Below are 22940 nucleotides of genomic sequence, written 5' to 3' on the forward strand. Positions count from 1 at the left end.
CTCCACAGTCTCGATGGCCTGGATTGCTGTGGAGGCATTATTGAGTGCTTTATAAAGACCTGCCCACCCGGGAAACCATCACAGCTACCAGAAAACAAAGATGAAAAAGAGGACTCGGCTAGCTTACAGAAGATCAAACATTCTGGAGAACATTATCACATAGGGGACAAACCAGAGTGCTGCACAAGGTAGTAACATATTTGATCATGGTTCTTCATGCTATTACCTTCATTTAAACCATATTGGAGAAGTACTTGGACATGAGTCTATTTGAAACATACACCAGATGTAAAATCAAAGGTCTTGCCATGATATTCTTCTCTTTACCACAGAGGTAAAGGGGATTATAAACATAAAGAAGACCAAAAAATAACAATCAAGTTGACAGTTTTCTCATCTTTCAACCTCTTCAAATTAAAGCTTACTGCTGCTGACAGTAGAGAGCAATCATTTGAAGGTCCAGTTTATTTTGTAGAACTACTCACCCACTTCAGACATCTCAGGCACCGTAGCTACAAAGGGCCCATCTGGAAATTTAGGTGCATTGTCATTGATGTCTTGTACTTTGATGATGAATTCCGACTTTGGTTCCAGGGCCTCCTCTGTGTGGCGGTCCAAGGCTTGTGCATGCAGGACATAATGTGTTTTCCTTTCCCGATCCAGGCTCTTAGTGGCACGAATATCTCCTGTCACTTCGTCGATGATAAATATAGTCCCAGCTCCCTCCCCGTCCAGAATGTACCTGACGGATCCATCGCCTTTATCTGAGTTTGAGTGAAGCTGCAAGAAAAAAACAGACAGACAGTGTGTGAATACAGAGAACAGAATGTAGCCAAAATTACTTCTTTAGGTTGCCTTTGATTCATGGTTTCAAAATATGATTCATGGTTATAACATTTACAATGGTCACAGTGCACTGCTGTAGAATAGCTGAGAAATGAGGGAGGGACTTCAACCACGCTGAAATTACCTAATCATAAATATTGTTAAATAGTTCATCGCTTTCAAGAACAAAATGCCAAACGTCATCTATTACCAGCTTCTCAAATGTGAACATTTTACGGATTTGTTAGTTTTATTTTATTGTGAATGGAATTAGACTGACAAAAACAAGAAAATATGGATCTTGGGATTTTGAAGTAGTCTAGTTAGACTAGTTGGTATTTGCAAAATTACTAATTGACAAAATATTAAATGGATTAATCAACAAAACAAAGAAATAAAAGAATACATTTCCACATCTCCATATTTGCTTTATATAGCAGTAACTTTGCAGCGTTACTGCACTGCATGGTGGTCCTCAGCCCATGTTTCAGCTGTTCCAAACATCTAACTCGGACATTATATTATTCAATATTTTTCTCTCAGGCTTGACTGTACCCGAGCATCGCTGAAGAAATGCATCTTTAGAGATTAAAGTTTGGAGGGAAATCCTTACAAGACTGTTAAAGTTGGAAGAGCGCTGTCTCTTTCTCACCAGGAGAGAGAGGAATAAGAGAAAAACGAGTCACTTGTTCAGCCATAATTGACACCAAGAGGATTAAGACTTTCATGCCAATTGCTCAGCTGGGTTGCACTTTGAGACTTTATAAATATATTTTACAATACCACTAAATTTTCAACCCAGGGCGCCACAGTAACATTATCATTTAAACAATTTAATTTGTTTCATCCATGAATAAAACACGTTCGGAAAAAAAACAGACGTTTTTTTCTGTTTTTTCACAGGGAAGTGTCACAGCTCAACATAACAGAGCAATCAATTTGTACTGTGCATTGGCAACGCTTTACATACTGGTGGTATTTTTGTATTTCATATTTGTGGATGTACATCAATGAGCTGTGAACACAACCTTTGAATTCCAAAGCGTACCTCAGTTTCGTCTCAAACTAGATATATGCAAGCCTTTGGAGTCCATGAGATATACATACTTGCAAATAAATAATTCATGCTGTGTTTGTGAGAAGATAATATGTTACCCTTCCTCACATTATAATATATACACAGCCTGGGTAAGCCTGGATATCATAAAAACAAAGTACGAAAATGTAGAGGGGGAGACAAAATAATAAATTCAAAAACTGCATGAAAAGGGACTTGAAGTGATGAATCACAATTTGAATCCTTCCTACAAAGGTAGGTAATTTTAAGTCTTTTAAATGAGCATTATCAATAACATCAGACCACTACCGGAGCTCCAGAGGCCAAATCTGCTGTGCCTAAACTGCAGGTGCAGTCAAAACAATTACAACATTAGAAGATAATTAAAGCTGAGTAAATTAAAAACTAATGACAAACGCAGACAAATAAGAACAGCAGTCACAAGCTGAGATTCATCTACATGGATATGACTCCTTTGACTCTACTAGTGTAGTGCGTTCAGGGGTGCAAGCATCTGTGACACCCTGACTTTTAACATTCAAATGAAAATTGAAATATGTGATATTTATGTAATACAGTACAACCATAAAGTCTCTAAAAGCTTTAATGAAGGTTCTTTGGCTGAGCTCTTAGACAAGAGTAGGTGTTTTCAGATTGCAACTCCCTCGCCTGTGCTTCCAAGCGCAATGAACTAAGGTGGCTGTCCTATCTAGCACCAGTGTTTGGTTTGTCCTCCTGTCTACTGTAGAAAAATGTTGCTTCAACATGGCGGCCTCCATGAAAGGTGACTCTCTTAAAATATAAAAGCCTCATCCCAAAAGAAAGAAATAAATAAAAAACACAAAAATTCTTATTTTCAGATGATTATACTGAAAAAGTAAGTTATGACATTGATATTCCATTTCTGCCCATAGATCCTTCCAAATGTTGTTTTCCGGTAATAGTTACTGTATAGTGATATCAATTGATGTGAGTGTATATATATATCTATCTCATTTATATCATATTGCCCAGCCTTACATCTGCTTGGTACGTAGGGATTTTCATAATGTTCCCCTGTAAAGCTTGCAAAAATAACTGCCCAACCAACTACTATGATTTTGTCGTAAACACGTTTGACTGGTGCAGTCCTTGAACTGGGACACAGCTACAGTGTTTTGCAGTACAGAGTAGAGCTGAAAACAAGGCACAATCTACTTTCACAGTAACCCAAATTTAGAAACAATCAATCATCATGCTTTTCAGAGCATTAGAGCGCCACTAACCCCATTACTGACCAAACCACATAACACGCCCTTTTCTTGCCTTTTTGTTGCATAATTAATTAGTAGTTCTAGTCTTTTTGTTGCATAATTAATTACAGTTTCACTACTGCTAATCCCCCACTGGACCTCAATCAGACATCACTACTGGGAGATGTGACATGACTGGACAGCCTGTATACCTGTAGAGTGCATTAGGATAACTGTGCAGCAACTATTCACAGACAACTTATTTAACAAGTTGAACGGCAGAGGTCCTCGGGCCACATCTAATCAAAACCTGGACTAGCAAACTAATTACTAATTAGAAAGCTGCTGTTGATTGCAGGCTTGACTCTTGATGAGAGCCGACTGTCCTTTCGATGGTAAATATCAAGCCTGTAATTAGATAAGGAGTCAAAGATCCTGTTGAATCAGGTAGTTAATCAGTTGCTAGATTGTACTAATATGAAATACAACCTTCAAAGCAAGAAATCAGAACATGTTTACACATCAATGGCAGTGTGGACGGGACCAATTACTATGTTGACACGATTTGGCCCATTTATGCACTCTTTGAATTGTTAATGTAGTGAACGACATTAAGAAATGGAAGATAATCAATTCCTGCGTACAAATTGTATCATTTAAATGCAGAGAACCAGAGTTATTACTTAAAGACAGACCACTTGCATAACTAATACAAGGATATATCCACTTCTGTCCAGCAGCACTCTGCAACTCCAGCTCATAAATGAAATTACGCCTTCAGTCAGAGTGCTAATTTAGCCATTGACTTCCTTTCCAGGAGCCAATAAATCATGCTCGGCAAAGTGCAAACCAATGATGCATATGGCGACTACTGCCTTCCAAAATCTATGGGTGATAAAAGTGTCAACAGGTTGCGAGCCATTACACAAACATCACAGGCTGAAACTACAGCAGAGAGTGAAACAACATGCGTATACTCAACATTCAAATCATAAAAGAGTTATTGAGCGATAAGGATCGCTGAATTAAAGGTGTGAGGTGTTCTCAGTGTGTTAGGTGGTCTTAATTAGTTTCAAAATCACCCTCATCTTCCATGATATCCCATCATGTTCCATTGTGTATTCATGATAGATGTGTCTTACATTCTTTGTAAATGATACATATTTTGACCTTTTTAATCATCAGTAGGGTTCTAAACCTTTGCGACTCTAGTAAGGATAAGGAAATCCAAGATCCAGAGGATCCAGAGTATTCAGCAAATAAAGTGATAAACCTCAATAAAAACTGTTTATATGAAGCTCAAAATGGCAGCAAGAGTAAGTAAAAATATACATTTTCATTTAGAAGCCAGTACTTAATGTAAGACGTGAAACCTATGTCAGAAATTCTAAAAAAGCATTTCTACTAGGAAGTTTCATTTTAAATTACTCACTAAACACTCTAAAAAATTTATTTTAATTTTACTGTCCAGCTATCAGAATACATGTGTGAAGGTCTATTGAATTAACCTTCAATTATTACCATGCACTCACAGCAATTACGTTTGTGAGGAGACATTTTAGCTCTGGATTTCGTCTGTCAGACCCTAACCATCTGATTGATGGAGCTCGATGTAGACACATGCAGCTTTAAAATAATAAAAAAAAAAGATCTCCAACCAGTGTGACATATATTTTCATCCTTATTTTGATTTACCTCGTAAGACAGCAACTTACATAGCATTTTCATCATAATGTATGACTTGCTAGATTGGGGTTGACAAACGGACACATCCGGTATTTTAGCTTGCTATGCTCAGACAAAGAGTTAAAATGCATTAGTGTTACATTCTCAATGGACAATCAACAATGAGAAAAGCCTTTACTCTATATTTCTATTGCAACATTAAAGTAAATTTAAATAATCGATTGCAGTCGTAAAGGACCAGTGTGCAGGATTAGATAGCATCTAGCAGTGTAGTTGCAGATCGCAAAACACCCTCACTTCACCCTCCCCTTGCAAGCACAAAGGAGAAACTGCGGTGGCCGTGAAATGCACAAAAAATGTGAACGACTCTATCTAGAGTCAGTGTTGTCTGTTCTGGGATACTGTGGAAACATGGCGGTTTAACATGGTGGACTACATGAAGGTATTATTCCCATTTCTACCAATTAATCTTCCTCAGTGTTACGCACAGTAGCTTTAAGGGCCAGAAAAAGACAACATACAACAATCAGTACTGATAGAACTGCTAACAACTTTCTCGTGTTTACTAACCATCTGTGACTGCTTGATGATACCAAAGAACAAAAAAAGCCATTTGGAGTGTCCAATTTTCTCTGGACAGAGATCTCCCTCGCTGCTGTTCAGGGGACAGTTTATATTTCACATATTTACTTTCTTAGTCAAAGCTGATTGTACAAAACTGGGCTTGGGGCAAATTTCTGTCACATGTTTTCAAATACAGGGCTCCATTTCTCTACAGAGGCTGCTGCTACTGCATTTCAGCTTCAGGGTTGGGATATTTTATTTAAACATCATTCATTTTGATCACACAGAAAATTTCATGACTACCCGCCTTAATGTAATTAGTGTCAATTTTGTTTAACCGCAGAGCAGGCCTGATATGAGCTTAACATACATCAGCACTTATGTGGCAAGACAAAGAAAGAGGGGGAAACAAAAATGGAAGTAAAATGCAGTAAATAATGAATGGAAATGTATGGAAATCTCCTATACACACACTGATCAGTTAAGTCCAGGGAGACATAATGAGATAGGTGAAATTATAACCTCTGCAACCTTGCTGTTTTGTCATGTCCCCATAAAGACTTAGAGGAATCCTTTTCCTCCATGGGGCATCAAAACAAGGGATTGTGTTTATCTCTCTGTCTCTATGGGCGACTTTATTAAAGACTAGTGGAATAGATGACTGGCATGTGGCGGGCGTCTTGCAGCTGGCAATGCATTTCTGAGGAGTTTAAAGAGATCAACAGAGTCTGGGGCTCTGAAGTCGCTGGCAAAGACACTCCAATCTCAAGGAGAACCTCACTTCTAATTTCATCATATGCCCAGAGGAGCAACCTGAGTGAAAGTGTATCTTCACTTTCTTTTGTCAACAAGGTACGTGCTTCCACTGTTTGGTCTCTGTGTGCTCATTATCAATAGTATAACCTTAAACTGTTTGTGTTCACAAGGTAATTGGTGCTCACAGCCAAACAGTCTACCTTTAGCTCTTTCATTTGTCAGGTGTCGAAGTCAGTTACGAGGAAAGAAGAGATTTGAGGAAGAAAGCAATCCCCTTATCTGACAGATGTTTGCCATTACAACATTATTTCAGCTAAATTAAATAGCATTTCCTACTCGTGTAGAAATGCAGGATAATATAATAAAGTTAATGGGTCACAAATGTAATCAAACAAGAGCTGTAACTTATTATTCAGTCACTCATTTAGTCTGTCAGGGTTGATGACAAATAAAAAGTCACAAATTATGAGTTACTAGAGTAGAGAGTGAAAATTGCAGTGGTAAATAAAAGGTGAAGCTTTAAGCAGCAAATAGTATTATTTTATTTGCACCTGTATGAGAAACACAGTTAACAAAATGTTAAAGCAATTACACTGGTTCCTGATTTCTGATTCTTGTTGATACTATTTCAAAATCTGTATTGAAATATATGAGACACTCTTGATAAAATAATTATAAGTAGGTTATAGGGCTGGACCATAAGATCTACAGCATGTTTAATAACATTTTAAATCAAAGGGATGTTTAATTACATATTATCAAGTGCTACTACTAATGAATCAATATTAATTCATCGCCAGAAAATGGCCAATTTCTCACATTGCTTGTGTTATCCGGCCTATATATGACAAAGAAAAGCATCAAAACATTGCATTTGAAAAGCTGACAGCAGCAAATGTTTGAAGTGAAATGAATGACTATTTTCAAAGTTGCTAATTCACTTTCTGTCAATTGATTTATCAATTAATCGTCTAATTTAATTATTTCAGTTCCAATTTTGAAAAATAATTACATTACCCAGCAGCTATTTAGTTCAGAGCTACCTCCATTTGCACTCCACTCAATTTGCATTGTTTACTATTTGCACTGTTTACTGTAGCTACTGTGTTATAAGTTAATTTTATTTTATTTTATTTTATATTTTATTTTATTTTTAGGGTTAGGGTTTTTAATTTTAGTTTAATGTATGTTTAATGTATGTAATGTATGTTTTGTATTTTGTATGCTACTGGATACTTGAATTTCCCTAGGGATAAATAAAGTATCTATCTATCTATCTATCTATCTTGCAACCAGCCCTCCAAACAAACACCTATGTACAAGAGAATATCTTACAAACAAATATTAGCACAAACATTACAGCTGCAAATGATGGCCAAAAGCATATAAGCATATATAACTTATGAAATGTACGTTACCACCAATAAAAATCTTTACCAATAGCAGATAAAAGCAGATTCAGGCTCACCATTTGTGGACCAATAGACCAACATGGACAATTACAGAATTCAGTCTTGGTTTAGACATAACCACCATGCCAATTACTTTATTCCTGCCAATTTTTCTGCTGAACAAATATAGAGCTGACTGGCCACATGGTGCTGCGATAATCAGCCAAAATGCTGCAAAAGTGGCTGCAATTCAAACAGACATAGCTCATGTCTATCTTCAGGTAAAGTCAAGAAATTGACTTAATCTCCTTATGTTGGCAAACTTTAATGGAGCATGGAAAATATCAACTTTTTAGAAATGGGAGTACATGACTTGTAACACAATCTTCAGAATTACATAGCACCGGTGGGGGATACGCTCTATTGAGTACCATCCTGACAGATTATTAGTTGCTACACAGCTTGACCTTCATCTATTTTGCTCCTTTTTCCTTTTCATTGTACAGATCCTGATAATGTATGTGCCTGGTTGGATTGCATTATTGGTGAATGTCCTTTGTAATGGCTTGGTTGTATTGCGTTTACAGATCCACATAATGTATGTGCCTAGCTAGCCTTGTTTGCTTTCTGCTTGCATTAAAGGATGTAGCTTGCTGTTATGTCCGCTCATTACGAATTGTGTAGAACGAGTGCAAGAAGGCCAACAAAAGGATTTCTTTCTGAATAAGTACATCATAAAACTCAGCATGTGACAATTAAATGAGATCCAGGATCAAATGTTATACCAGGCACAGAGCATAAAATATGTCAAAATACAACCATGGTGGCTACATTTCAACTGATTGATCCAATGCTGATTTATTATAGATTTTCCAGGGAGTTGAACTTTCAGTGAGACATCAACTTTATGACACAGCTAAACAGGCCTGGGGGCTACACCAGGGCGCAGCACATTTGTAGAGATGCAGGATACAAATAGCTGTACATGCTTTACTGCAAGCTCAAACATCTTTGTTTGTCTGTGTATTCATTGTTGTGATTTCACAACTCTTGGAATCAGACTGGCATTAGACAAACAGTAGCAACATTAACTTCACGCTGGTTGCAAAAGATTCATTAAAACTGCATTGCTTTAATGTTGAAAGCAGGTCTTGTCGATGCGGAAGTGAGAGTCGAAGGTGGGAGTCAGGGTGTGAAGCATTTATTCCATCAACAATGCACATGGTGAGGGGAGCAGGGGGGAGTGAAGAGAAGCAGGCTATGTGCCCTTGCTGATGATCAGTGCCTTGGCTTCATATTTGCAATTAGTGAAGGGGGGGGGGGGGCGTGGGTTCGTTTTTGATTAAATCTCGGCTCTTTTACTTCACTCAAGAGGACTTAATCACTTTTAATGTGGGCGTGCTTGATTGTCTGATTATCACCACATTTTGGCCATGCACCCTCCCAATCAACTCCTCTAAGCGCCCCCTTCTCTTCGATTGATTTGTAACAGTCACAGTAAACCCTGATGATGGAGCGCCCGCCTAATGACCATACATCAAGAGACAGTGATGAGGGGCGTGTTGAAGACGTGCCGTTGATGCACATAACCAAGATCCGCCCTAATAGTTGTCCTCTATTTTGACATCTACAGGGAGAAAGAGAATGAATCGTTGTCTTCCCAGCAGGATGGTTGACTTCTTGATGTACAGTAATGAGATTATTAGAGTCCCGGAAGCAACGCTGACACTCATTTAATGGCTCTGCCTCTTAACTGCTGCTAAAATTTGATATTGGAATGAGACAGAAATGAAACCGTCAGCGGATCAGCTTTGGAAAACATGTTTCTGCCTTGTGCTCTGGCAGTGAGTGAAGGCGAATGGTTTTAGTCTCAAGTGTCTAAATGGTGCTAATATGTTTGAACGTTTCAGCCAGAGGACAGAGGAATGCACTTTGGAAATTACGCATGCCTGCACAGGCAGCAGTCATAGGGTCCAAGTGTTATTTTCTGCAGTTGGCTGAGTTTACTTTTTTTTTTTATCATCTTTTGTTTGGTGAAAGTGAGACCGTATCGAGGACTTGGCACACCAGATACAATTCTATCCCTGACCAGATAACAATGAGCCTTTCCAAAGAAAGACTGCCTAAAAGCCAGGTGGGAAAAAAAAATCTGTGAATGCCACTCTTTGCCACTTGTGCACACACAGTATTTACTAGGGATGTCCGATATTATTGGCCGATATTCACTAAAAAATGTAATGTCGGGAATTATCGGTATCAGGTTTTTATAACTGATGTTTGTTCTGTAGGCTTCAGCATTTCCGAGCCTGCATGAACGCAGCATGGGACGTTTACCGGCACGCGCTAGATGACGTAAAACAACAACAACTACACGCTAGACTGGTTGGTTGCTAACCGTGGCTAACAAGCAATTTAAACAATTTACAACAATTTAAAGCTGAATGATTTTAATATTAACACAAAATAAGTGCAATGCACCTTAAATATTTTACCCTGCTATGAGCTGTTCCTTAACCAAACTAACAATTGGCTTAGAATTTACATTAGCACTTCTTCAGGTGCATAATAAAATTAAACAGACAGTGTTTACATCTGGAAAGCCATGTTGCATTTATGTATGTATTTATGTATGCATCCAGTGGGGCATCACAATAAAATTAGGTTACACAAGGCTTTTTAGGCTGTTTTGGCTCATGGTTTTGGTTTGAATGCTCACAACTTACGGTTTGGTTCAGTTTGGGTTCATCGACCTCATTTCCAGATGTAGCAGGACACAGCAGCTCTGATAAAACCAACTGTAAGTTACTTGTACAGCACCAAACAGCAGACATACAAAGTTGGCAACTAGCTGGTCAATATTAGCAGCTAAAGAAAGCAGTTCCCCTCCCTCAGGAGCTGGTGGAGAATAAAATTAAAATTAGTGAGTGAATTAGAGTATATTCTGTCCAATATGCATTAGGTGGCCAAATACATGAACTCAAATGAATGCCTGTGTCACTGTTGTGTGTCTTCAATATGTAAATATCCAACTATTAGGTAATGCATTCAGCATATCAACTGCCAATGTAATATCTTGTTCAGCCCAATTGACCAAAACAAGTCAATGAATACTGCTTTAAGTTATCAAAGAGAGTTTGTAAAGAGAATTCACTACTGATGGTCAGACAAAACAAGCAATCTGAAGACATCATTTTGAGCTCTGGGAAACTGCTATGGGATTTTTCACTACTTTCAAAAAATTTTAAATCAATGAAAACAGTAAGTAAAAGAGAGAAAATATGTAGTTGTAGCCCTACTACACACACAAACAGTATTTCTTCCACTCAGTTGTTAAAGTATTATTTCTGCCATTTTCAGGATGTTTCTCTTTCCAACGATGCCGAGTAGGCTAATAATGTAACCCTGGCTGTGAAATTTTCCTTGTTATTTCATGTAACACTTCACTGCTTTAACACTGAAAACATTCTATTCTGCATGGACTGTTTCTTGCATTGCAAAGTGTGGGTGAAAAGCAATTTTATGTAAAAACCTGGCTTCACTTTCCCCCCCCCTTCCCACTGTTAAGCTATTACTGTACATACGACAAGACAGTTGCCCGATTCTGTCACAGCACAATCCATTTTTAGATGTATGAATAAAACATTTAGGCACCTTTCTTAGAGGTTGCTACTTTGCTCTGCAAATGAACACATGATGAGACAAGGGGTATTCCTCCTGGTCTGGGATGAAGCACCCATTCTGTCAAATCTCAATTATTTACTGTATATTTTAGCAGCGGCCAGACACCCAATGACGAAGTTCGATTCAAGGATTTCTGTCCAAGGCTCTGTTTCTTTTATCCAACAACTGCAACTGTTCAACTGCTCCTCCAACTAAGTTACAGCAGACAGTTCACTGCAGTTCATACTTTGGGGATTTGCATCGTATTCTGAAAATTACCATCCAGTTTGTAACCTACCCAGCTACATCAAAGCACCACGCTGAGCTGATTGACATGAAGACATACACACCTCCCATTGGGAGAGTGGGTTGTCTCCTGTCTCGTATCTGGACAAGCCCTGTCCCCTACCCAGCATTTGCGTCTCACTCATGCACAAAGCTGTCATTTCCCAAATGCATCAGCCCCCCAGAAAGGTGTCACTGGGGATTATGGCATACCTCAGGGGGATTAAAAATGTTCTTGATAGACTGGCCGCTTCACTTATTCCCAGAAGTCCCTCTAGTAACTGTGCTGTCCTTTATGTGAAAGTGTTGGTAAAATGTACACCTATCATTTCCAACCCCAAGTATTGCATTGTGGTGTGCATGTACTGTTTGACATTGTAGATTTCTTAGCACACATCTGCTTTTTTATGTTGACCATGCAATAATTATAATTTTGTTTCTGTGTGCACTATTCCACGCATCTTATCATGAAATGTCTGTTTCAGAACCTCCCATTTTTTGATGATGGTAATTATCGACAAAGAAAGTGTTGGCAATTCCCTGTAGTGGAACTGCTCATTTGCTGCTTGCTAATGTCCAGAGTTTTTAATCAAGGAAAGGGAGGAAGAAAAAAACAATACAGCGCAGTACGTGCCGAGTGCATTAATCCTCCTCCCCCTCCTCCTCCCCTGTCTTTGTCTAATTAAGGGTCATTCTGTCTCCTGGCCACATTAGGACACTGCACACCAGTCCCAACCCACATAATTAAATGTTTTTTTGTGCTAACCATCTGGAGACCTCATCTCTTTAAACATGCATGTCAAATTGATTCCTTAATAATGTTTATGTTTCTTCTCAGTGCTTTATTATCATCCAGGATTAGCTGTTTATGTTTATTTTGCTTTCATCAGCTGCACCCGCCACACACACACACACACAAACACACACACACACACACGCACACACACACACACACACACACACACACACAGAACAACAACACCCTTAAGGTAGGAGTAGAACTAGCACATCAGCCAAACCAGCCAGCAAACTAAGCAATCGTGAACTTCAAAGCAGTGGACGAATTTAAAGTAAGAGTAAGAGTAACTACGTCTCCGTGCAGTTAGCCCATCAACAAACTGACGCTTTGAATGTGCTGCAAATACCTCTGTTATTGTCTAATACTCAGGACACAGTGCTGAGGGATTGTTTTTGTTGGCACTGTGGGATTTTATGGTCCATTCATGCGTCAAATAATATTAGCAAAAACATGTTTCACCAATAAATAACCTTTCTTTCCTGCTTTGTCAGCTTCGCAAGGACATCAGTGATTAAAACCCCAGGTTCATTCAATAAACAGTCATTTGAGGTGGAAAGTGATATTTGCTGTTGTTCATTTTGTTTTCGCCTCAACCTTTTTCCAAGCATGTCATCCCTCCTTTCTTCCCTTTTTCCCTTCAAATGGCGCTGTTGTTGAAATACAGACATATGTGCAGTCAGAGGAGCGTTCTGCCTTTCTCATTCTCTTTCTCTCGGAGTGCGGTTGAGGGGATTAGTCTGTGCCTGAGTGCCTAGAATAATGATCACTGCAGCGGAGAAACACATTTCATGAGATAAGGGCAGGCAATCTGCAAGCAGAGGACTTAACCAGCTCCCTGTGGCTTATTGTGGAGCTAACAGAAAAGTCACCACCAACAACCAAGTTACACTGTACCCTATGCACAAGCAGTCACGCTGAAAAGACACTGAAATTACATTCATAAAATGTTCTAACTATGAGGCGCCCTGGCTTATTATGTCCCCATTGCACTACTGGCCAATTTCTCACTGTGGTGGTTCATTTCCCACCAAGAGATCAAATCTGGGTTCATTTCCCACAGAGAGACCAAATCTAATATTTCATTTCAAAGATAGCTTGATGTAGAGGGCTATTCTCACTTTCAAACTGAATCCACTCTTGCATAGCTGGCTTCCCAGAGTGACAGGCATGCTGGGAGGCACTCCTTAATTATGGAGAATAAAACATTTTTTGGACATTAACATGAGAGGAAAATCAGTCAGACATCGTAATGACAGGACAAAAAAAAAAAAAACCACACACACCTTCACAAATGAGACCTGAATTTCCACATCAGAAGATAATAGAAGCATGTACAATGCCGACGTGGCAATCTACCTCAATAGAACAGCTTGCTCCTGCTGTAACCCATTTCTCAATAAACAAGAGGAGAGAGAAAAATGCCAAGTAAGCTGTTCAAAAGCAAGTTCCCTGGGATCAAAAGATTTCTTTTTTTTAACAGTTGCAGACAGTTCAATAAAAATCCTACCTTTCCCACATACTGTGGGTCTGGTCCCATGTGTTCTTCTAAAACAAAGAACTGGTTCCAGATCCAGCCCCGCTTAGGCCTGTGGTGCACCTCCGTCTCCCCATTGGCCAGTTTGGTCTGGTTCTTGGAGGGCACTTTGGCAGGGACATGGTGGCTCGCCCCGTAGCACCTCTGGATGAAGCAGAGGCAGACCAGAAAGGGACAGAGACAGGAGGTGGTGGATATCCTCATGGTGGCGCGTGCTTTTGTAAAGTTATCCCCGTTTTCCAAGGTGATAAGGTCCTCCCACCACCGCCGCCGCAGCCGCCACCACTAGCCACCGCTGCAGACCCGTGCAGTAGTCCGAAAAAAGAGGAATCTAAATCCAAACTAAGGAAATAGCGGTCCCGGTAGATCCTCTAAGGTTCATGGCACAAAGCCAATGGTTTTACCGAAGAAAGAAAAAAAGAGCAAGATACATTTACATTATGGAATTTCCCAGGCTGTGAGATGCTGTGCAAATAGACGTGGACTTCTGGGTAGTTCTACCAGTAGCAGAGGTTAATCCCGGAAGCCATTCTGGATTTCCTGTGAGAGAGAGGAGAGGGAGGAGAAACACAGAGTTAGAGATTAATTTGATGGATATTAGGAGCTAAATGTCCACTAATTCCCTCCAATTAAATTGCAACCCATAAATCCTTAAAGATGAGGACATGCACTTAAAACTGGTTGACTGTGATAAAGCACAAGGACCCAACAAGAAATCTAGTTTCAGTATTCCATCAATTTTTGCCATTGTGCAAATGATATAAACAAGTTTAGACTTGAGCAGAAACAGTGCTATTAAAAGGTTGTCTATGTCTGTAAGGTCAAAGCGCTTCTTAGTGACTGATACTGCCCTGTGAGGTCAGAGCCATGTATCAGAGCAGAGCAGCGCCAGGCCCCGTGACTCACAGGATGAGTTGGCTTTATTAAAACAAATCTGAATACGGTTTGATTTGGATGTTTTAACACGACCGGGGCATACTGCGAGGCTTAGTGTGCGCCTCAGCATGGTGAATAATAAGTGTGGCAGGAAGAAATACATTTACTATGATAAGGACAGACATCAAACCACTCAGACGTATAAGGCAGGGTGATTTTTAGAAGCCAGTGAAATGGAAAACACAGAAGGAAACTGTTTTTCTAAATCAAAATTATACATTGAAGATGGCATTGAAGCAGTAAAAAATAACTGGAAGCATTTTTGAATTTCTATGTTAGTGAGCATTCAAGTGAAGTTGTGCTAGTCCCTAAGAATTTGCATTACACTTGCATGTGCAATTCTGTTATCGTAAAGAGGAGGTATTAAGGAGAACTATCTAGTAAGTTAGTTATGTTACTTAAGTGCTGCTTAAGAATAAAATCAGTCGCTACTAAAGAAAATAATGATTTCTAATTTCTGTTGTTATACAGCCAGAGTACGTCAAGTTCGAACCGGGACCAGGTCTTGCAAACGGGGGAAAAAAAATAGGTCTTGCTGACATGACCAGCTCTGCCATGCTCTGCTGATTATACTTAAAAACACCTGCTGTGTGACAAATATTCGCAGCTCAATGGTCCTTTTAACTATTTTTTCTTTGTGCTTTCAAATGTACCCATTATTATCACTGCAATTCATCCACTGCAAATATAGGGAGCCAGAAGAACCCAGAGACAGCCGCGCTGTCCATTGTTAATAAAAATGTGACCCTTTAATTTGGGCCAAATAAATTTGACTAGCAACAAACACTAGATTTATGCTCTGAGACTGAAGTTTAGCCTTCAAAATGAATTATTATTTTGATAAATCAACCACATATTCAAAACCTAAATGGTTAATTTCTCACTTAAAAAAGTGTTCTGACACAATAACAATTGTAAAACTAAAATTGTAACAGTTTTCAGTTATCTCAGATTATATATATTGCTAGTTTACTCATAAACAGGTTGTTTCAGTGGAGGCTGGTGTGCAACCCTTTGAATCTCACCCATATGCTTCTTAGGCATGCAGTAGTCATACCAAGTTGTCACAAAAATAAAGAAAACTGCCACCCCATTTACCTGCATTATTAGCATTGAAAACAAACAAAAGTCAAAAGAAGTCTGGGCCATTTCCCATACATAATAATAAGTGCCACAGTCTCAAAAACTGACTTCAAGTAGAAGAGTTGGTCCAACATTCAAAGTGCTACAGAATAGCAGCTTTGTGGGGATTATTGAGAGGACAAACACATGCATTTGATATTTAATAGGATCTAGGAGCTGACAGACTTCAAAGGCTGCTGCTCTCTATCTCCTACAATGCATGTGACAACATTAGAGAGAAATGCTAAAACGAGACATTAATGCAACTTACGACTGTCACATACTTTGAAGGATAATCACTGAGTATTTTTTTTTACAAATATAAATATTTTCACATATATATGGATTAAGATGCTTAGAAATCCCTGCCTAATCCCCATGTTTCAACTATCTCTACATACAAATTATGCAGCTCAACTATAGTTGTTGGTGATGTTGACTAGGTGCAATGGTTGTAATGGGTAATACCTGCTGCCAGCCTAGGCAGTGAAAGAGAAGGCAATGTCTGCTTTACATCGACTTAGATTAGAGCAGCAGAGGATAAATACTCAGCCACACACTAAACATGTGTAATCTGGGAAAAAATTCTCATCTGCATAGGTAGAGCTACGCCCAAAACCCTGCCTTCCCTGTTATCGCCCAGTTACTGAAAAAAATAGATCAAACCCTGCAAAGAATACGGATGGAGTAGTTATTTTAAAGCTGTTTCAGAGATTTTAAGGTGTTTCCTTTTGGGTCAGAATCTTTTTTTCTTATTCAATAATATCATGATTCAACAGCACTGTAGCAAATTCTCCTACACAGTCGAAGCATCGGTGAGACAATTGTGGTACCTGGGTGAGTCAGATTCTGTGTCAGAATGAGAATATATTTTCCAGTGGTTTCACTTTCGCCTCCTGGGGCTCTCTTCAATCAGGCCCCTAATTGTCTGATTATCATGCCGATTCTAAACAAAATACATTTCGGGAAGCCATGAAATCAACAGCATCTGGCTGCCGATGGAAATAATTTTCCCCATTTGTATGATGATGATATTGTTTTGAGCAGCCTTTTGCCCGTGGCATGTTCATATATGTGCAGCATTTAACAGGATATGCACAGTTGCAGCCACAAAGAATTTGGAATGATGGCTATGTTTACAATGCAATTCTATTTTGATCTGGTTTTGTTTATATACCTTAATTTCAATGTCTGATGTTTTTTTTTATTTGTTTTATTTTAAAGGATAAAGCTTGAAAGTTTTCTTATTGTCAAATTGACAATCCTACTAAATGATCCTACTGACAAGTATTTTTCTGTGTAACCAGAGCCTAATAAAGCTTCTTCCTATTACCACACAGGCCAGTAATTTACTTTCCCACATAAACCTATTGGCAGCCGGAAACACTAGAGCACCAAATGTGTATTAATCCACTGCTGAAAATAGTCCCCAACAAATCCACTATTTCCTGCTGTTTGAGCAATGTTTGCCACTACAGTACACACACACACACACACACACACACACACACAAACACACACATATATATATATGACCTGCTTCCACAGATTTACGTCCTAATCAGTGGGTTTGGGATGGATTAACACATTGCTTATTATTTATTTTTGTCTTTTTATGGGATTTGTTGACAATACAAAATATATACATTTAGATTATATAAATATTATAACACCAACCAGATCATTTTATCAGTTTCTTGTGGAGTTTACACATCATTTCACTATTTTTGCTTCATATTCCGCAAAAATTTGACATGGGCTGACATTATGATTAACTGATTAATTCATCAATCAGTCAGACAAAATCTGTTTCAAAAACAACATTTTGGAAATCAATTAATCAGTCATTTATCTTATCTGTTTTCCATCATGTCCCTCGGTTATTTGGACTGTTGGTAAGCAAACAAGATGTTATGTTAAACTGTGTGAACTTGTGATGCTTTTTTACATTTAATAGACTAAATGATCTATCAACTACTCAAAATAAACTAATCAATGATGAAAATGTTAATTAGTTGCAACTCTAACTCAAGACTTCCACTGCATAGCTGCTGGATCATTTCATTCCCAGATAGCCCACAGCTCAGTTGACAAAGATATCCATTGATACTTTTTGTAACCTTTTTCCCCCAATGTATTAAAATATTAAGTATCTTTGAGAAAGCTTATATTATATTGCATGTGAAATATAGATACATTGTGTTATCACATCTCTCTGTATGTATGCACACTCTACCAGCCTTTGTGATTTTCCCAGAGAATCAATCCCAGCATCATACCCTCTCCTCTCTCTACCTGTCACCCCCAATAGTACGCTGTACCTTTTCATACTTTTTCTTTTTGTTGGACTGTTAAAAAATAAGACTGGCTAGGACACCATTGGCAGACAGAAATAGTGCATCACTGTCTCCTGTTTTATTCATGGAAACAGTCAAACTCAATCGCAGGGAATCAGCTGGTCATGTAAACAAGGTAAATTGAGTAAGACCTTAGCCGGAGTACAGCCAACAATTCTTGTACGTAACCACAGCTACTGATGACACTGCAGGAGGTGAAACACTTAAAAAGGCAGAAAGATGAAGTACAATGACAAACAGCAAGAGAGGGAGAGGTGTAGAGAGAGCAACAGAGATGCCTCTCCATTCAGTCTGGCAGTGAGGGAGAACAGGCTTCTGTCATCTGCCGCTAATAGCTAATGTTTTGGACTCCTGCTGAGAGCTCGCCCGCTGCATTCGATTTCACAGCATCAGCTTTCTGCGGATGTCAAACACCCGATAGCAGAAGACTAGGGCAGGTCAAAACACATATCACTGAACCACTGTTCTATCCTCAGAACAAAGAGGGCCAGTCAGAGAGAGACGACCACAGTGAAAGAGACTGTTGACTTTTCGCCTCACCTAAAAGGAACAAATACAAACATTTTCCACCCATTTATGGAGCTAGGTTTTGCCTGTAGTCTCAGGCCATGTTTCACTGAGCTGAGGTAAATAAACAAGAGGGTTGAGGTAAGTACAGGAACCCAACAGCAAAGGAGAAAATAAATTAGTGACACAGCAATGTATTTATGTGGAATCAGACAGTAACACTACTGTGAAATGTTCCTGAGGCCTGAACATGAATATATTTTTGTCCTCTGTTGTTTCTGCTGAGTCAAAAAGAGCTCTCCATTAACCTGTTTTACTGGATGCTTAAATGGAAGTCAAGCTTAAAGACATATTCTGCACCAATAGATACGTGTCCTAACATCTTGTTTCATTTGATCAAAAACTAGCATTCTTGTCTTTACTTACTTACTTTATCGGAAAACCTTATAGATATATACCACAATATATATCATATCCCAATATAAAATTGCACATACGGTAAGAGGACTTCAACCATATAACCCATTCCTATGTGACAATACTTATGTATTGTGAGTTAGGTTAAGTTTATCTATACACAGTAGAGTCTCAGAAGCTGAGTTACATCACTGGACCAAATAGTAACTTTAGTACACAAAAAAATCAGAAGCATAAATGTGTGTGCCTATTAAGTTTTTGTATTTTTTGAAAGGTCCTGTGTGCATCAAATTTGTTTCTGTGTAAAAGCACTGCAGCATTGACTTTAGGTATGTTTTGATAAATGCATTCTGGTCCCTTGCCAGCAAAAGCACAGTCTCCCGTTTCTAAACGATGTCCTGTTGCCTCTCCTGCAGCATCCAGTGTCAGTGACAGTCCATAACTTACTGTCAATATCTACCTGAAGATGTTTCAGTACATCTGACTCTAAATCTGACAACACAGCACCTACTAACATTTAGATTATATGCAGTTTTACATTTGAAATCGTTTTTCAAAAATATTTTTTCTTCATTAATTTTTCATTTCATTTCATTTTTCATTGTTAAGACAAATGCTATATTAATAAAATGTATTATTATTATAATTAAATTGCCATATCAGGACCACATGAATTAAGATTCACATCTTGGTTTGGTTGTTTGTATTAGAATAGAACTGGATAGAATTTTAAAAAGCAGTTAAACCTCACATGTTGAATTATTAATGTAAACACAACGTTCATACATCTCACCCAATAGCAATATGTACTTTTGAACTAAATGTACAACAGTTTTACATCCACTTTTGTCAAATTTGCAAAAAAGGAATTTGATTGACCTGTACCTGTTCTAAAAATAAACGCCTTTTGCCTCGGTCTATTGGCTGATTTGACCCAGCTCATTGTTGGTGAAAGGAAGCAGATTAGTCTGATCAGCTTCACAAGCGGGGCAATCCTCTGAATGTGCGGCACACCCTGGAGGTTCTGCGAAATTGGAGGAGATAAATAGGTTGGAGAGAGGTGCCAGCGTTTCAGGGGTTTAGCCAAGCAGACTGTAGTATTTCCACAATGCCATCTTACTACAAAACCACACTGGGAATCATAGCTGAATTAATTGTTTTAGTGGTTAGTTCTTTCTACAAAGACTGTCTAAGGCTTGTGGGCCCTTTCCCACTGTGGCTGGTGTATGATTTGTTAGATACATGATTTATCATGATGATTTTTTGGCAAATTAGCATCACCCACTCCTGATGCGATGGAGGTTATGTCCACACAGGCACATAAAAATAGTATTCACAAATGTAAGCTGTTCTGGCAAATTTCTCTTCTGGAGAAATATGTCCTGAGATTCAGAGCAGAAACCCACATGGCATGGTCACACACTTGTTTCCCTAACCTTCAGGCTCCCCAAGCCCCAAATTAATTGCACTCTTCTTCATAAATCTCATTTCCTTCTTACAACTGCTTTTAATTAGAATTCACTTACATTCTACATCAAATCCAGTGCATTTCTAGAAGCGAATGACTGAAGTTTCATTCTCCAAGTTAACTTGAGGACATTCTAAAACCTGCAAGAATACGACTTTGATCACATTACATAACCCAAGGATGGTCGGCAGAAAACAACCTTAAGATCATCTAATAATCATGACCCGGGTAGATAGATAACACTTCCCTTGACTCGTCTTCTTGTCAAACAGAGATCTGAAGATCTGGGAATCAACCCTCTCTTTCTTCTTACCTAAAGTGATGAGAGTAGTTTCATTTTCAGGCTACAGACAGTACAACTGTCTGAGTAACATTGTAAATGAGGGTGTAAGCTTTGAAAAACAGAAAGAAAATACTTGGCTGTCAAAAACACTTGCAGAGTTCGACGACAGTTAAAGCCCCTTGCGTAAACAGTCCAAGAAATAAAGAACTAGACTGAAGCTACAATAAGGCATCTGAAGCTTGAAAATATGACATATTGTAACAATTCCTACATCTATTTTCTCTCTTTCATGTGCATGCAAATGTAGAAACGCAATAAACAAATGCACCAACCTTGCATTTCAATCTTCTTCTCAACACTTGTGGGTAATTAAAAGCAATAAGCAGCAGGTTTTTAAACACAGATTAGGCCTGAAGGTAATTAGACCCATTGCAGTAATGACTCCCACTGAGTCTTGTGGGCAGGATTGTGTGTCAGTCACCCCCTCCCACCATGTCTACCAAAGTCAACAGTGACTTGTCCTTCCAGTACACTACCCTCTAAACGCCATCTGTCCTCACCCTCAGCTTTGATTACCTCAAACTCAGAACGCACCACTTCTCGCACAACTCGACAACGCAAAGGTTGCTGAGATGAGAGCGGGAAGCCTCTGATGGTTTCATCTCCTCATGTTTACATGCCAAGTAAAACAACCTCAATTATATCTGTGAAGGAGGAGGTTTTTTTTCGCTGTCAAATTAGAAAACATGCCTGCACTCGTCAACCCCACTATATGTTGTTTGGCTGCTTAATGAGAGCTGGGTGGAAGATGGAAAATGTCCCATCTGTTGTGTGTTTAATGGCTGGATTCTTGAGCTCTAATCATACCAGAGCCAGGATGGAGCAGACAGCCCCCATATGCTGGCCACTGCAGGGAAAAAACACAGTTTTTCAACTTGCATCATCATCATCTCTCTCCACTCTCACTGCAGCTACTCCTGCACAACATCCAGACAAGGGTCCTTTAGCATTATGCGACATACAGCAAAAGACATACATACTGGCAAAATGGACGTGGGGCTCTAACTCTTGATCATTCATTATTTATTGATGAATCTGATAGTTGTCTGATTGGTTTTGCCAATTGATATTTCCGCTCTAGAGAAGGATTCAAATTGTCTGATGAACAGTAAAAAGCCCACAGATATTCAATTTGCAGAAGTATAAAACCATGTTAAAGGAGCAAATCTTCAGGCTGGAATAAGTGAAAATTAGACATGTTGGCTAATGAAATGGCTTAATCAATCATTTATCAAAATTGCTGTTGACTAACTTTGGTTTAGGTGCTAAATTTTGATTATTTTTTCAAATGGTTAATAGTTTACTCTACTTCTATTTTTTCTTTCTTCTGACAGTATAACTAAGGACATTTACACAGAATTACACTTTTATACATCACATGAAGCCAAACTCTTCCAATTCTCAGAAAATTAGGTTTTCTGAGTAAATTCCAGCTTTTCTGGAATCATTAATGGAGAACATCTGTAGAACACAGGACATAAGACAATAGTTTTATTATTTTGCTGAAAGTCAATAATCCATACTACTGAATTATCGCCCGGCTGTTCTTTAAGCTGCTTGTTTTTCCCAAGCAGCAGTCCAAAACTTAAAAAGGTACCCGGAGTTAGTAGCACATTTCCAATAATATATTACCAGAAAAGCAGCAAATCCTCAAATTTAAGAAGCTGGAAACAACAAGTCATTGGCATGTTGGCTTGTTACATGACTTGAATGAGAACTAATCAATGAATTGACAAATATATTTCGGCATTACTTGGATGAGCCTATAGGATTTAAGTCATCCTCTGCTGAATAGAACAAGAAAAAAAAGACACAAGATAGACCCAGGATGGAAATATATTCATATCACCTACAGCACTCAGTTCTCTTGTCTGAGAAGTCTAAATTCAGGTTGAGGCTACTGGAGTTTGGCAGGCTTCACCGGTTCACACATGCTAAAACACACAGAGCAGGTGGGTTTTACAACAAGGACAGGGCCTCTGTGCTCTCATCCACAAAGTA

The 22940-nt window shown here is 38.7% G+C and overlaps 1 protein-coding gene across 4 annotated transcripts in view; it reads right to left on the reverse strand.

The window, feature by feature from the left end:
• The window catches only part of LOC127369697 (cadherin-18), a 151870-nt gene that overhangs the window by 45459 nt on the left and 83471 nt on the right, over window positions 1-22940 (reverse strand). For all 4 annotated transcript variants that reach the window (XM_051411315.1, XM_051411316.1, XM_051411314.1 and 1 more), the window contains exons 2-3: window positions 13763-14329; window positions 486-780 (exon numbers count right to left, since the gene is read on the reverse strand). In XM_051411315.1, coding sequence (XP_051267275.1) covers window positions 486-780; window positions 13763-13993 — 526 coding nt within the window. In that variant the 5' untranslated portion in view covers window positions 13994-14329. The remainder of the gene's footprint in view (window positions 1-485; window positions 781-13762; window positions 14330-22940) is intronic.

Source organism: Dicentrarchus labrax, unplaced genomic scaffold (genome assembly GCF_905237075.1).
Source record: "Dicentrarchus labrax unplaced genomic scaffold, dlabrax2021, whole genome shotgun sequence".
In the NCBI taxonomy this organism is placed as follows: Eukaryota; Metazoa; Chordata; class Actinopteri; family Moronidae; genus Dicentrarchus; species Dicentrarchus labrax.